The sequence below is a fragment of the Pongo pygmaeus genome, chromosome 2 (assembly GCF_028885625.2).
Source record: "Pongo pygmaeus isolate AG05252 chromosome 2, NHGRI_mPonPyg2-v2.0_pri, whole genome shotgun sequence".
Lineage (NCBI taxonomy): Eukaryota > Metazoa > Chordata > Mammalia > Primates > Hominidae > Pongo > Pongo pygmaeus.
The window spans coordinates 139,544,130-139,560,503 of NC_085930.1; the positions used below are offsets into that span (position 1 = coordinate 139,544,130).

Sequence of the window (16,374 nt, forward strand, 5' to 3'; positions counted from 1 at the left end):
GTAGAGTGCTTTGACTTTCATTTTGGGTGGGAGCAATAGTACAGTCTCTGTATAATTTCTTTGGCTGTCATCAACATCAGTGGTGTCTGCCAGTTCCTCAGTGGCTTAGGTTGCAGTTGTCTGTGGAGGCTGTGGGAAAGCTGTGCTGGATGGGGATGCCAGGTGAGATGATCCTTGGGCCCCTGGGCAGCACATGGGTGCATGATGACCTCATCACTGGAATGGGCTGGGTTGCTGGCAGAAGTGATAGTGAACCCTCATGCAGTCTGGTCCTTTAACCCCTATTTGGTGTGGTGGTGGCAGCAGGTACCTAGGAGGAGTGCAAAGGTGTTGATGGTGGCTGGGAATGGATGTTTGAGGATTACTTATGACATTCATTAAAAGATATACTATAATTATCATTTGGAAAATTACAGAGTTCCCTTTACTCACCTCAAAGGGCCTGGTGCCATTTTTAGTTTGTAAGCCTCCTGTTAAATATTCTAGACTGGGACACTGCTCATTTAAAATACCAATATTTCTAGTAGTTGATGTAGCAGTTTTGCAGAAAATAGTTTTGCATTCAGATGTTTGAATTGGGAGCTTGATTGGGTCAGTTCAAGCCCCAAATTTTCACCTCAGCTTACCTGTTTTCCCACTCATAGGAAGTTTTACCCCTCCAAATCCTCATTTTTCCAATTCACCTAAGTGTTGGACATTTGGAACTATTAAAAACTTAAAATATAATATAGGCTACAAAAGCATTACCTTTTATAACCAAGGAAGAAAAATAAGGTTGTCCGAAGGCATACTGTAAATGCTTCTAATCCAATTTTCCACCTGATCTTTGATTGTAGCAATAAATTTTCTAACCTAAAGGATTAACAATTTGCTTGTGTTGCAAAAACTCTTTCCTGCCAATTTGTAATTACCCTTCTCTATCATTTATCTCACAAACTATATTGCCAAATTGTAATTTCCCCTTTTTCATTATCTATTTCAAAAACCATCTCATTGATATGGGTTCTGTATCTCCCATAGTACGCTCAGTGGGACTAGTGGTCTGTTTGGATGATTGTCCAGGGCTAAACTGCAGGATCCTCATAAAGCCTTGGGGCTGTGTATCTCACTCTCCAATTTATTATCATAACGGCATTTTTTGCCTTTTTTCTCATTTATTTGCACAATAGGAAGCACAGTGGAGAGAGATGATTTCTGCAGGGGGCCTGGAAGGACATGGGACAAGTTCAGACACAGATGCAAGCTTTGCAGAAAATATCTGACTTCCAGCAGTTATTGGGATAGAAAACTTTTAAGTGCAAAACGTACCATTTTGGAGGTATGAGGAAATGCAACCTTTCCCAAAGCACTCTCACATCCCAGTGTGCAGCAGGATAAAGAGAGATTGAAAATGTTTCTGATATGAAATTCATACAGCATTTAAATGGAGGGAGGAGGCCTAGGCTATTAATGCAAACACAGCTAGAGGCCTGCAGATATGATACAGAATTTTCCCCACAGTTTTAATTTAAAACAACCAACCCATCAGCAAAGCTTTCAAAGCTGGTGGAAGATATTGGCCAGTGGCAATTTAACTTACTCACCTATTTTAAGACCTCCTTTTCTTTTTCTTCTTCTTCTTCTCCTCCTCCTCCTCCCCCTCCCCCTCCCCCTTCCCCTCCTTTCTCTCTCTCTCGTCCAGGCTGGAGTGCAGTGGTGTGAACATGGCTCACCACAGCCTTGTCCTCCTGGGCTCAAGCAGTCCTCCCACCTCAGCCTCCCAAGTTGCTGGGACCACAGGTGCACACCACCATGCCCAGCTAGTTTTTAAGTTTTTTGTAGAGATGGTGTTTCTCCATGTTTTCCATGTTATTTCTTCTATTTCTGTGAGGAAAGTCATCGGCATTTTGGTAGAGATTGCATTCAATCAGTAGATTGCTTTGGGTAGCATGGACATTTAAAAATATTAATTCTTGCATTCCATGAACATAGAATATGTTTACATTGTTTTGCATCCTCTTCAATTGCTTTCATCAGTGTTTTACAGTTTTCATCATAGAGATGTTTCACTTCTTTGGTTAAGTTAATTTCTAGGGATTTAATTTTATTTGTGGCTATTACGTGTGGGATTATTTTTACTTCTTTTTCATATTGTATTCTGTTGGCATTTAGAAATGCTACTGATTTTTGTATGTTGATTTTGTGTCCTGCAACTTTACTGACTTTATTTATCAGTTCTAATAGTTTTTGGTGGCGTCTTTAGGTTTTTCCAATATATAGTCATATCATCTGCAAATAAAAGTAATTAAACTTCTTCTTTTACAATTTAGATGTTCTTTTTTTTATTTCTCTTGCCTAATTGCTCTAGCTAGGACTTCCAGTACTATGTTGAATAATAGTGGTGAAAAAGTGGGCATCCTTTTCATGTTCCAGTCTACAATAATGACTCTCAGTTTTTCCCCATTCAGGGTGATACTAGCTGTGTGTCTGTCATATACTTTTTTCTTTCTTTTCTTTCTCCTTCTTCTTTTTTTTCTCACTCTGTTGCCCAGGCTGGAATGCAGTGGTGCGACCCTGGCTCACTACCACCTCCACCTCCTGGGTTCAAGTGATTCTCTTGCCTCTTGTAATCCCGAGTAACTGGGATTACAGGCATGCACCACCACACCTGGCTAATTTTTTGTATTTTTAGTAGAGATGAGGTTTCACCATATTGGCCAGGCTGATCTCAAACTCCTGACCTCAAGTGATCTGCCTGTCTTGGCATCCCAAAGTGCTGGGATTACAGACGTGAGCCACCATGCCCAGCCACAACTTTTATTATGTTGAGATATGTTCCTTCTCTACCTAGTTTTTAAAGGGTTTTTTTCATGAAGAGATGTTGAATTTTATCAAGTGGTTTTTCAGCATCAATTGAAGTGATCATATGGTTTTTGTCCTTCATTCTGTTGCTATGACATATCACATTAATTGATTTGCATATGTTGAACCATCCTTGCATCCCAAGGATAAGCTCACTTGGTCATGATGAATGGTGTCTTTAATGAATTGTTGAATTTGGTTTGCTAGTATTTCATTGAGGATTTTTGCATTAATATTCATCAGAGACGCCAGCCTGTAGACTTTTTTTTTTTTTTGATGTGTCTTTGTTCTTTGTATCAGGGTAACACTGGCCTCGTAGAATGAGTTTGGAAGTATTCCCTCCTCCTCTATTTTTTGTAATAGTTTGAGTAGCATTGGTATTAGTTCACCTTTAAATGTTTGGTAGAATTCAGCAGTGAAGCCATCAGGTCCCAAGTTTTTCTTTGCTGGAAGACTTTTTATTATGGCTTCAATCTTGTTACTTGTTACTGTTCAGGCTTTGGATTTCTTCATGGTTTAATCTTGGTAGGTTGTATGTGTCTAGGAGTTTACCCATTTCTTCTAAATTTTCCAATTTATTAGCATATGGTTGATCATACTAGCCACTAATGATCCTTTGAATTTCTGTAGTATCAGTTGCAATATTTCCATTTTCATCTCTGATTTTATTTGGGTCTTTTCCTTTTTTTTCTTTGTTAGTCTGGCTAATGGTTTGTCAGTTTTGTTCATCTTTTCAAAAGACTAACTTTTTGTTTCATTGACATTTTTATTGTTTTCTTCATTTCAAACTTATTTCTGCTCTGATCTTTATTACTGCTTTTTTTCCTACTAATTTTGAGTTTGATGTACTATTGCTTTTCTAATTTTTTAGAAGATGCATCATTAGGATATTTATTTGAAGTCTTTCTTCTTTTTTTTTTTTTTTTTTTTTCCACAGAGTTTTGCTCTGTCACCTAGGCTGGAGTGCAGTGGTGTGATCTTAGCTCACTGCAACATCTGCCTCCCAGGCTCATGCAATTCTCCTGCCTCAGCCTCCCAGATAGCTGGGATTGTAGGCACCTGCCATGACGCCCGGCTAACTTTTGTCTTTTTAGTAGAGACAGGGTTTCACCATGTTGTCCAGGCTGGTCTCAAACTCCTGACCTAACCTCAAGTGATCTGCCCACCTCGGCCTCCCAAAGTGCTGGGATCACTCGTGTGAGCTGCCGCACCCAACCCTCTTTCTTCTTTTTGATGTAGGTACTTAGAGCTTAAACTTCCCTCTTAGTACTTATAGCTATAAACTTCCCTCTTTCACTGTATCTGATATGTTTTGGTATGTTGTGTTTCCATTAGCATTTATTTCAAGAAATTTTTCAATTTCTTTCTTAATTTCTTTTTCTTTCTTTCTTTCTTTTTTTTTTTTTTTTTGATAGAGTCTTTCTGTGTCGCCCAGGCTGGACTGCAGTGGTGTCATCTCATCTCACTGCAACCTCCGCCTCTCGGGTTCAAGTAATTCTCCCACCTCAGCCTCTTGAGTAGCTATGATTACAGGCTCTGGCCACCATGCCTGGCTAATTTTTGTACTTTTAGTAGAGAGGGGGGTTTCACGACAGTGGCCAGGCTGGTCTCGAACTCCTGACCTCAGGTGATCTGCCCACCTCAGCCTCCCAAAGTGCTGAGATTACAGGCGTGAGCCACTGTGCCCGTTCTCCTTCTTAATTTCTTCATTGATCCACTGGTCATTCAGGAGCATATTGTTGAATTTCCACGTATCTGTATAGTTTTCAAAATTCCTCGTTATTAATTTCTAGTTTTATTCCATTGTGGTCAGACAAGATGCTTGATATTACTTCATTTCTGTGGAACGTTTAAGACTTCTTTTGTGACCTAACATATGGTCTGTCCCTGAGACTACTCCATGTGTTGAGTAGAAGAATGTGTAATATGCAGCCACTGGATGAAATGTTCTGTAAATATCTATTAGGTCCATTTGGTCTACAGTGCAGATTAAATCTGATGTTTGTTGATTTTCTGTCTAGGAGATCTGTCCAATGCTGATAATGGAGTGTTTATTTCTCCAGCTATTTTTGTATTGAGGTCTCTCTCTTTAGCTCTAATAAAATTAGCTTTATATATCTGGGTGCTCCAGTGTTAGGTACATACATATTTATAATTGTTATATCCTCTTGCTGAATTGACCTCTTTATCATTATATGATGACCTTCTTTGTCTCTTCTTATAGTTTTTGTCATGAAAACTATTTTGTCTGATATAAGCATAGCTACTCCTGCTCTTTTTTGGTTTCCATTGGCTTGGAATATCTTTTTCCATACTTTTATTTTCAGCCTATGTGTATCCTAATAGGTAAAGTGTGTTTCTTTTCTTTTCTTTCTTTTTTTTTTTTTTTTTTTAAGACAGAGTCTTGCTCTTGTCGCCCAGGCTGGAGTGCAATGGTGCGATTTTGGCTCACTGCAAACTCCGCCTCCTGGGTTCAAGTGATTCTCTTGCCTCAGCCTCTGGAGTAGCTGGGATCAGAGGCACCCGCGACAACGCCCAGCTAATTTTCGTATTTTTAGTAGAGACAGGGTTTCACTATGTTGGCCAGGCTGGTCTCAAACTTCTGACCTCAGGTGATCCACCCGCCTCTGCCTCCCAAAGTGCTGGGACTACAGGCATGAGCCACTGTGCACAGCCGGTGAAGTGTGTTTCTTATAGATAATAGATCACTGGGTCTTGTTTTTTAATCTATTCAGCCACTCTGTGTCTTTTGGTCGGACAGTTTAGTCCATTTGCACTTAATGTTATTATTGATAAGTAGAGACTTCCTGTTACTATTTTGTTTTCTGGTTGTTTTGTGGTCTTCTCTTCCTTCTTTCCTTCCTTCTGTCTTCCTTTTAGTGAAGGTGATTTTCTGTGGTGGTATGATTTAATTTCTTGCTTCTTATAGTTTTCGTGTCTATTGTACGTTTTTCAAGATGAGGCTTGCAAACACTATCTTATAACCCATTATTTTAAACTTAAGACAACTTAAAACTGATCGCATAAACAAAAAAACATAAAAAAAGAAAACTAATAGAAACTCTACACTTTAACTTTGTCCCCCTGCTTTTTAGCTTCTTGTTTCTGTTTCATTGTACTATGTCTTGAAAAGTTGTAGTTATCATTTTTGATTGGTTCACCATTTAGACTTTCTACTTAAGAGTACTCTACATGCCACAATTACAGCTTGTTTTTGCAATCAGTTATAATATTCTCTGATTTCTATGTGCTTACTATTACCAGTGAGTTTGTACATATATATATGTATTTTAATTTTTATATTAGATTTGGGCGTACACGTGAAGGTTTGTTACATAGATAAACACGTCATGAGGGTTTGTTGTAAATATTCACATAGACGATTTCTTATTGCTCATTAACATCTTTGTCTTTCAGGTTGAAGAACTCTGTTTAACATTTATTTTAGGACAAATCTAGCATTGATGAAATCCCTCAGCTTTTGTTTGTCTGGGAAGGTCTTTATTTGTCCTTCACGCTTGAAGGATATTTTCACCGGATATACTATTCTACAATAAATTTTATTTTTTTCCTTTAGCACTTTAAATATGTCACACCACTGTCTCTTGGCCTGTAAGATTTCCACTGAAAAGTCTGCTGCCAGACATTTGGGAACTCCATTTTATTTGTTTCTTTTCTCTTGCTGCTTTTAGGATCCTTTCTTTACCCTTGACTTTTGGGAGTTTGATATATTAAATACCTAGGGGGTAGGCTTTGGGTTAAATCTGCCTGGTGTTCTACAGTCTTTTAGTACTTGAGTGTTGATATCTTTCTCCAGGCTTAGGAAGTTTTCTGGTATCATCCCTTTGAATAAACTTTCTATCCCCATCTCTTTCTCTACGTCCTTTTTAAGGCCAATAATTTAAGAGTTATTGCCATTTTAAGGCTATTTTCTAGATCTTATAGCCATGCTTCATTCTTTTTTATCCTTATTTCTTTTGTCTTCTCTGACCGTGTATTTTCAAATAGCCTTTCTACATGTTCACCATTTATTTTTTCTGCTTGATCAATTCTGCTATTAAGAGACTCTGATGCATTCTTTAGTATTCCAGTTGCATTTTTCAACTCTAGAAGTTTTGCTTCTTTTTAACTATTTCAATTTGTTTGTTAAATTTATCTGATAAAATTCTGAATTTCTTTTCTGTTATCTTGAATTTCTTTGAGTTTTCTAAAAAGAGCTATTTTGAATTCTCTGTCTGAAAGGTCACATATCTCTGTTTCTCTTGGATTGATCCCTGGTGTCTTATTTAGTTCATTTAGTGAGGTCATGTTTTCCTGGATGGTCTTGATGTTTATTGGTGTCTGAGCATTGAAATGTTAGGTATTTATTGTAGTCTTCACAGTCTGGACTTGTTTGTACCCATCCTCCTTGGGAAGGCTTTTCAGGTATTTGAAAGAACTAGGATATTGTGGTCTAAGCCATAGCTGCATGAGGGGGCACCTCAAGCCTAGTAAGGCTGTGGTTCTTGTAGACTTGTAGAGGTACTGCCTTGGTGGTCTTGGATAAAACCCTGAAGAATTATTGGATAAAACCCTGTATTATGAGGCAGAGACTCTTGTTCTTTACCCTTACTTTTTCCCAAACAAATGAAATCTCTCTGTGCTGAGCTGCCTAGGGCTGCAGGTAGAGTGACATACCACCCCCCGGCCCTCACCACTGGGACGGTGCTGGGTCACACCTGAAGCCAGCACAGCACTAGGTCTTGCTCATGGCTTTCTGTAACCACTACCTGGGTACCACCTATGTTCACTCAAGTCCCCACGGCTCTACCATTAGCGGGTGGTGAAACCAGCCAGGTTTGTGTCTTTCCCTTCAGGGCAGTGAGTTCCCCACAGCCCCGGGTGGGTCCAGAGATGGTGTATGGGAGCTAGGGACTGCAGTCAAAAATCCTTATATGTCTACCTGACGTTTTATTCTACTGTAGCTAAGCTGGCACTTAAACCACAATACAAAGTCCTTCCTGCTCTTCCCTCCCCTTTCCACAGGCAGAGGATCCTCTCCCTGTGGCAACCACTATCACTAGGCCATGGGTGGTTTTCTACACCATCATTGGTATTTACTGAAAGTTCAAAGGATCTTCAGTCAGCCTGTGGTGAATGCTGCCAGGCTTGGGACATACCCTTCAGGGCAATGGGCTTCCCTCTGGCCCAGCGAAGGTCATGAAATGCCATCCAAGAGGTTAGGCCTGGGATTGGGGACTTCAAGAGCCCACTTGTTGGTCTAAGCCACTCTGACTGAGCTGGTATCTAAAGTGCAAGACTAAGTCCTCTTTACTTTCCCCTCTGCTTTTCTCTAGCAGGAGGAGTCTCTCACCATAGCCACCACAGCTGGCAATGTTCTGGGTCTCACTTGAAGACACGTCTCAGAGTCTCACCCAAGGCCCATGCCATGATGCACTACCTGGGTATTGATCCTGATTATTTAGTGCCCCAAGGCTCTTTAGTCACAGGTGATGAATCCTGCCAGGTGTGGATCCTTCCCTTCAAGGCAGCGGTTTACTTTTTGGCCCATGGTGTGTCTAGACATGTCATCCATGAGCTAGGGTCTGGCATGGGGGCCTCATGACTGCCCAGTGCCATATCCTACTGTGACTGAGCTGGTATGCAAGATGCAAAACAAAGTCTTCTTTTCTCCCCTTTTCATACGCAGAGGAGTCACTTTTGTTGCTTCAAGCTGTGCTGCCTGGGGTTGGGGGAAGGATGGCACAAGCACTCCCTTAGATTCCCTGGCTGGTGTCTCCCTAGGTCATGTACCACCCTAGTCCAGTGACTCTAAGCCCAACCCAGCCCAGCACTAGAAGTTGCCTAAGAACTGCAATCCCTGTGTCCTAGACAGCCTTTCAAGTTTACCTAGAACCCCAGAGCACTTTGGCCCATGGTGGTGAGGCTTGCCAAAAACTCAAGTTCTGACAATTGGGATGGTCCATTCCCCTCTGGCTAGGTCTGGTCCAAATGTTCCCTTCATGCATGAGTGCTGGCTGAGCTCAGCATGGCTTTGCTCTCCACTGTGACATGGCAGCACTGAGTTCAACAGAAAGACCACTAGTCACTGCACTCTGCCTCCCCCAAGTGCGTAGACTCTCTGTGTAGCATGGCTGCTGCTAGGTTATGGGGAAGGGGTGGTGTCAGTGATTCAAGACTGTCTCTCCTACTCTTTTCAATGATTCTTTCAGTGATATGAATATAAAACCAGGTACTCCGATTGCTCTGATTTTTGGTTCTTGTGATGGTATGCAGTTAGTTGTTAAACTTTCCAGTATGCAGATAGTTGTTAAAATGTGTTGTTCCTGTCGGGGGTTATCAATGGTATAGGCTTCTATTCCGCCATCTTGCTCTGCTCTCCAAAACACTTCAAATATTAAACACTGAAATAAATGTGAGTTATACATACATTTAAGAAAGATTAATAAAACAAATAAGGTAATTATTTACCCAATTATTCCAGTTCCGGGTCGTAGGTGGCTGGAGCCTATCCGGCGGCTCAGCACTCAAGGGAGGAATCAACCCTGGACAGGATGCCATTCTATCGCAGGGTACACACGTACACACACTCACTCACACTGGGACAATTTAGACACGCCAATTAACCTAACATGCACAACTTAGGGATATGAGAGGAAACCAGAATACCTGGAGAAAACCCATGTAGATGCAGGGAGAATGTGCAAACTCAATACAGTGGCCCCACCAGTAATTGATGTTTTTTTCTCTCATCATTTAATGAAATGATGTTGAACAAAATGACCTAGTGTATATTATTCGACCTAGTGTATAATGCTTTTTGTCAGGCATTAATATGCATGCCATCAAAATCAAAAGCACAGGCTCAGCCAAAATTTCTCAAATGCATGGAAACAAGCACCTCAACACTGTTATCTTTCAATTTCAAATGGTTACCTGGGCTCAAAATCTGGGTGTGCAATTTTATTTGCTCTGGGCAGTGCTCAATATCGAGCATTTCTTACAACAATTAGGACTTATTCCCATTCAGATAATGTTGTCCTAGTTAACCCCTTTGTGGTTTTTGGAGATGTAGGTTTATTTTTTAAACTTTTTTTTTTTTTTTGAGACAGGTTCTTGCTCTGTCCCCCAGGCTGGAGTGCAGTGGCATGATTACAGCTCACTGCAGCTTCGACCTCCTGGGCTTAAGCAATCTTCCCACCCCAGCTGCCTGAGTATCAGGGACCACAGGTGTGTGCCACTGCACCCAGCTAATGCTTCTATTTTCTGTAAAGACAGGATCTCACTATGTGGTCCAGCCTGGTCTTGAACTCCTGGGCTCACGCAATTTTCCTGCCTCAGCCTCCCAAAATGTTGGGATTATAGGTGTGAGATGCACCAGAAACCCTTAAACTTCTTAAAAATCCCTTAAGTCCTCATGGTTTTACAGGAAAGTAGAAGCTTGGATTTTAGTTTGATCATAGGAAACAAGTAGATTGTTATTCATTCAACAAAAAATATTTATGATAAACATTTTTCAGGCTATCCACTTATTTAACAGGTCTTTATTACATATTTACTGCTGTCAAATGTTTTGGGGCCAGAGGTGAATTATGCTAGTTTGGAAACTAGGTGGAATATTATCATTTAAATGGGTACATTTGTATCTCAAAACAAATCCTGTAGTTTATATAATTTGGAATATTGTATGTCTGTTTTCCATGAAAATGATGAAGTTCATCGGTCATGGTACTCTTGGTCATGGGACTCACACTCACTTTGCTCTTACCTCTTTCTTATTTCCACATGCATCCCATCCACACTCATGTCTAATCCAGAAGATTGGTAGTATATAAGAGATCCCAAATATTATCACTGGCTCAGAATCTGAGCCAATGAATGGAGAGACTATGTCATACTTGAAATAAACTTCTTTAACAATAAAAATTAAGAGGATAAGTTCTCTCATTTCGTCTTCTCAGTTTCATCAAATATTTCATGTTTAAAATGCTAGCAAGTGTGAAAGAGGCTATGGAATTTTGTGAGTGATAAAATATTTGTAGAGTACTTGGGGATCTGGATCTGGGTGCTATTAAAACCAACCAAACACAAGTAGCTCATATGAGTCCTTCAATTTTTATTCTTGCTTCCAACTTTTAATCTTCCAGCACTGCCAAAACATGGAACTAGGCAGATTTATAGCAATTCTGGTAGACGTTTGTTAGGAACTGATTTCATACAACACTCTTGGCAATAAAACTATAGTTTTCTAAACTTGACATTTAGCATGTCCTTTATCTTATAAGAAGAAAAATACTTCTGTTGTTCTGTTGGAGTAGGTTAGCTTATAAAAATAAAGTGATGCATCTTTATATGTTTTTAACATGTCCAACTTTGCCAGGCATGGTGGTTCATGCCTCTAATCCCAAGCACATTGATAGGCCGAGGCAAGAGGATCTCTTGAGCCCAGGAGTTCAAGACTGCAGTGTGCTATGATGGCACCATTGCACTCCAGCCTCAGCGACAGAGACTCTGTCTCTTAAGTAAGTTAGTAAGTAAATAAATAAAATGTTCAACTTAAAATAAAATGACAATTTCTTTTCTAGCAGCTAGGTGAAATTTCTTAACTATTAACCTCTGGTACTTTAAACAACATTAAAACAGCCTTTAAAAGAAGACATTCATTAATTGAGGAAAGATTTTAAAATAATTTTTTCCAAGTTTTAATTTTTAAATCCCTAAAGAACCACATATTCTTTTACCATCCAGGTTTATAAAAATGCAGCTATCAAATTTGATATGAAAAACAAGATGCCACACACCCTTTGTGGAATAAAGCACAGTATAAAGAAAATTAGAATGTCATGACCATTCTTCTTCAATCTTTCCCATTTGTAATATTTCCCCCAAGCGGAGAAGCCTCACAAATTTCCCTTTCTTGCACGTGATCACTTTTTGCATCAGATGCATTTAATTTTGTAGGTTAAATATTCAGGACAAAAGGAGAGTAGAAAGGATTTTTAGAGCTTTGATTTCTATGGAAGCAATAAGCTGAAACTCGGAAATAATATGTTTCATTGCCATCAATCCCACTGTAGCTAGCTAACACTCCAGGGATTTGCTTGTTTCTCTCTATAATAATCTTATACTTCTATAGTGCTTGTAATTTGCAACCTGTGTTCACTTACTTTATGAGATTCTTACAAAAATCTTTTGAAAGAAGGGTAGTGTGTATGTATATGTGGGTGTATGAATATACATATATATGTGTATATGTTTGTCTATACGTATACATATGTGTGTGTATGACATATATAGGTATATAGTCATCCCTCATTGTCCACAGGGGATCGGTTCCAGAACCCCCTCAGACACCAAAATTTCCAGATGCTTAAGTTTTTAATATAAAATGACTAATAGTCAATTCTTCTTGGTAAAGCTGATCTTGATCTTACCAGTTTCTTTTTTGGCTTAGTAATAGGAACAATGATTTTCATAATTTAGGGGACCAAAAGTAAAATTTCAGTTTAAGTCATTTTAGGAATAAACCATGGAGCTATAAATCTTTTGGAGGAGTTATAGATTCAGTGTTAATGCTAGAGTATTGCAGTATATTAATACAATAGATAGTTCTGAAAAGTTGCTTTAGAAAAATGTTTCAGCTAAAGTGACCCAATACCAAATTCTGTACTCTATTTTTAAATGCATGTTATCAAAGTGTTTATATTGTGTAATTTCCTACCTTAGATGATTTTGTTTTTAATATAATGCTGTTTCAAGGTTGAATATGTACAGTAATAACTGTTGCAAATTGATTACGAGAGATCACAATCATTGTACAAATCACAGGCTATGTCATTGTGTAGACAAAAATCACTGACCATGCATGCCAGAGGTTGATCATAAATAGTAACTCCTAAGACTAGAAATCTACTTGATAGTGATTTTTATGGGTTCATCTTTAAAAGTGACCTCGCTGAATAAAAGTTCAATATTTCTTAAAAGAAAGGTAAATCTAAAAACCGTCCAGAATTTTCGATCCTAGTCTAGTACCACTTAGTTGGGAAGAAATATAGAAACACAGGCAACCCCGTCCATTAATTTGGCTCTGTCATTGTGCAGACAAAAATCACTGACCATGCATGCCAGAGGTGGATCATAAATAGTTAACTCGTAAGACTAGAAATCTACTTGATAGTGATTTTTATGGGTTCATCTTTAAAAGTGACCTCGCTGAATAAAAGTTCAATATTTCTTAAAAGAAAGGTAAATCTAGAAAGCTGTCCAGAATTTTCGATCCTAGTCTAGTACCACTTACTTGGGAATAAATATAGAAACACAGGCAACCCCGTCCGTTAATTTTGATGTTGAACGTGTGGTTAGAGAGCACACTGCAATATGTTACAGGACCTGAGATAAAAGCAAATTTGTAAAGTGTCTAAGTGTTGATGGAGAAAAACACATCTAGCATATACAGAAATTTTCTTTTGAGTTCTCTGGAGGATGATAACCAACTCGGTAGGTGAAGCCCTGCCCTCTAGTGGTTACGGGTGTGAGATGACTTCTGTTCAACATTGTATGTCTGGCTCACCACGGTTTATTAAAACCAATCGTTCATTAAAAAGCACTTATTAGGGGTCTGGGTAAGATGCCGAGCAAGTGATATGTTTACGTGTGAAAAGGCATTGCCACTGGATAAAGGTACAGCGGCCAAAGAAGTGCTCGTTCATTGGCTTCGACCGCTGTACGACTGGTTTCTACTTGCTGTTCCAGCCTCTCCCCAGTTCCATACACCACCAACGAATGAAAAAGATTAGTTCTCCCTGGAGCTCTCTGAGGCTGAACCTTGCTCTCTCATTACACATGGTAACTAAGCACACCCCTTAGAGAATTTTGAGAAGTTGCCCCGCGATTACCGGCTCCCGCAAGAACCAAGCAGTCAGTGCAGGGTTTTGCAAGTGAGAGTGCGAGACTCGGGAGGCTGCTCACGGTGCTCCAGTCCCTGGCAAGAGCATGCACCTCGCCCCTTCCTTCCGCGGGCCTCAACGTCGCCTGCTGAGATTGTGACTGCCACCCAGACGGGAGCGGCTTCCCCTACAGACTTTGTAGAAAACGCTTAAACGCCTCGGGGACAGCGGCCATGACTGTCAGCTTGGGCAGACCCCGCGGCCGCCCCACGGGAATGCGTGGCCGACACGGGGCGTGGGCGAATCTCCGACCCTCGCGTTCAGTGGGTGCATATAAACGGGCGGACACCGTCCCTGGGGTAACGGAGGCGCCGGCAAGAACAGGGCGGGCCACCAACCCCGCGCGACCTCCTACCGGACAGATCCAAACCCAAACATTGTCCATTCCAGGCCGAAGTCTCGGCCGTCACTTCACTTCCGCCTTCCCAGCCCGTGAGCACGAATGCACCTGCGCGCACCTCTCTCAGCGGAAGTGATAGTGACAAAGCTCGGTGCGCGGCTGGCCCAGGAGTGCCGGGCGCGACTGGGCGGCCGGCGGCGGGGAGGGGCGGAGCGCAGGAGTCGGAGGCGGGAGCAGACCAGCACGGCCTCGCGGAGCCGGCCCGGCGGACCGTGACGGGTCCCCTCACCTCCTCTCCTCTCCCCTCCCCGCCCGCCCTCTCTCCCTCCCTCCCTCCCTCCCTCCCGCTCGCTTCTTCTCACGCCGGGAGCAGGCTCCCGCCTCGCACCGCTGCACCGCGAGCAGCTCCTCTTCTCCCGAGGCGCGCGGGGCGCCCCCGCGAGCCCCGCGGCTGAGACCCCGCAGCCTGGAGGAGGGCTGTCTGGGGCTTTGGGTGGGTACCAGTATTACCTCCTGCTCCCATTTCTAGAAACTTCCAGGTTCTGAAGGAAGGGGAGGTTCGGGGATCCCATGGCTGGGGGGGCATCTCTAGGGCGCCGCCCCGCTGCCGTGAGCTGGGGACGTTGCGGGCACACGACGGGGCGGGTGCGGGATCTTGGGGGGGGGCTCCCGAGATAGCGGCTGGGCGGGGAACTCCTTCCTCAGCCTCTCTCTCGTCAGCGCCGCTTCTCCTGGTTTCTCTTGCAGATGCTGCTGCTAGGGGTGGTGGGAGCAGCCGTGGGACGCGTGGCCGGGAGCGGGGGTGACAGCCTGGGATTCCTTGGGCTTCTCTTCCTTGTCCTCCTCCTCTCCTCTCTATTCCCAGTGTGGCCGTGGCTGACACTAAAGACTTTGTAGCCATCAACCCGAGTGCAGTTTCGATGGAAAATGAAGGTAAAGGCCCCTGGCCGACCGGTTGCAACGCGGAGTTGAGGGTGTGGTGGTTTGCTTTTAAGTTGTCTTTGTTTTTCCACCTTTTTATTTTCGTGAGCTTATTTATTTACTGTGTATGTGAAGTGTCCAAGGATTTGCTTACTTAGGGTATCCAGCTTTTATTTTGGTAACATGGGGCATTTGAGAGATTGAGGTTCTGTGGGTGACTGAGCTTGATTCAGCTTTCTTGAGGAATTCCTGCTTTCTTCAGCTTAGGGAATGGGAGGGAAGTTTTCATTTCAGATAGCGTCTGTGCATGTTTACATAGCTATTTGAAAGGAATTACTCAAGGGGAAGTGGAAATGGGGGACAAGGGGATGGGCTGCATCTCTGTATATTGGCGTTTCAAGCCTCGATGTGGTGTGTGGCAGGATTCATTTATAAGAAAGCAAGCCATGTTTTATTATCTCTAGCATTGGGGAAAAAAGCTCATTGTTTTTCAGTTCACACACACACAAAAAACAGTGAATTTAATGAAATGTTATGAGGTGAGTGCTTTCCTTAAAGTTCCACCCTATTTCAAAACATCATTTAGGAGGTTGACAGCGGAACCTGTTTGTTCACTGTACACTTTGGACACATTAGATCGTCATTCACATGTTACATGATCCCTTTGGCCTCGTTAAAATATTTAATGCTTTTCCTATACAGCACTGATTATTTTTAAAATTGTTGAGCATTGTGAATAAGTGATTTTTTTTTCCCCCTCCTGAAACAACACTTATTCTTTGGACTGACTTCTGACTTGTGCGTGATCATTTTTTTTTTCTTCTGCCTTTAACCGGGCTGCAAAATACTATAAAAGATACTTAACAAATGACAGTTTTTTCCTCTTGTATAATTTGTTTTAAAAAATATGTGTCTGGTATAAAGGAGCTGCAGTCTTGCTTGCTGGCTGCTTCTAATTTGTTTTTCCATTGTTGAGAATGTAAGCTTGATTGTCTGACTAGGACTAGTAATTTTGAAATGGATATTTCTTATAGATGCAGTAATCTGTTTTGCTATCTGAGACCTCTGGGCTATGTAGGGAATATGATGAGAGGCATGATTATACTGTCCAATTTTACTCTGGATGGATAATTGGCGGAAGACATTTTCTGAAATACTAAAGTGTATAACTGCAGAGGAGTTATACTGTCTAATTGGGTCTTGAGAAACATTTGAAAGCAGTAATGTTTTTGGTGATAAGGAAAATCACTTTTCTGAGCCTTTTTCCTCTCTTTTAAGTTTATTGATTTAAGAAAGGCAAATCCATTCTGCACATGAGACAAAGAA

General features: G+C 41.4%; 1 protein-coding gene across 7 annotated transcripts in view; it reads left to right on the forward strand.

Moving 5' to 3' along the window:
• The window catches only part of ATP2C1 (ATPase secretory pathway Ca2+ transporting 1), a 160,082-nt gene that overhangs the window by 27,005 nt on the left and 116,703 nt on the right, over positions 1-16,374 (forward strand). For 2 of the 7 annotated variants that reach the window (XM_054483253.2, XM_063661297.1), the window contains exons 1-2: positions 14,484-14,620; positions 14,875-15,060. The exons of 2 other annotated variants lie outside the window; for them this stretch is intronic. In XM_054483253.2, coding sequence (XP_054339228.1) covers positions 15,055-15,060 — 6 coding nt within the window. In that variant the 5' untranslated portion in view covers positions 14,484-14,620; positions 14,875-15,054. Of the gene's footprint in view, positions 1-14,302; positions 14,621-14,874; positions 15,061-16,374 lie in introns of those variants that run through there. 3 more of the 7 variants (XM_054483255.2, XM_054483256.2, XM_054483257.2) reach the window with 3 other exon arrangements.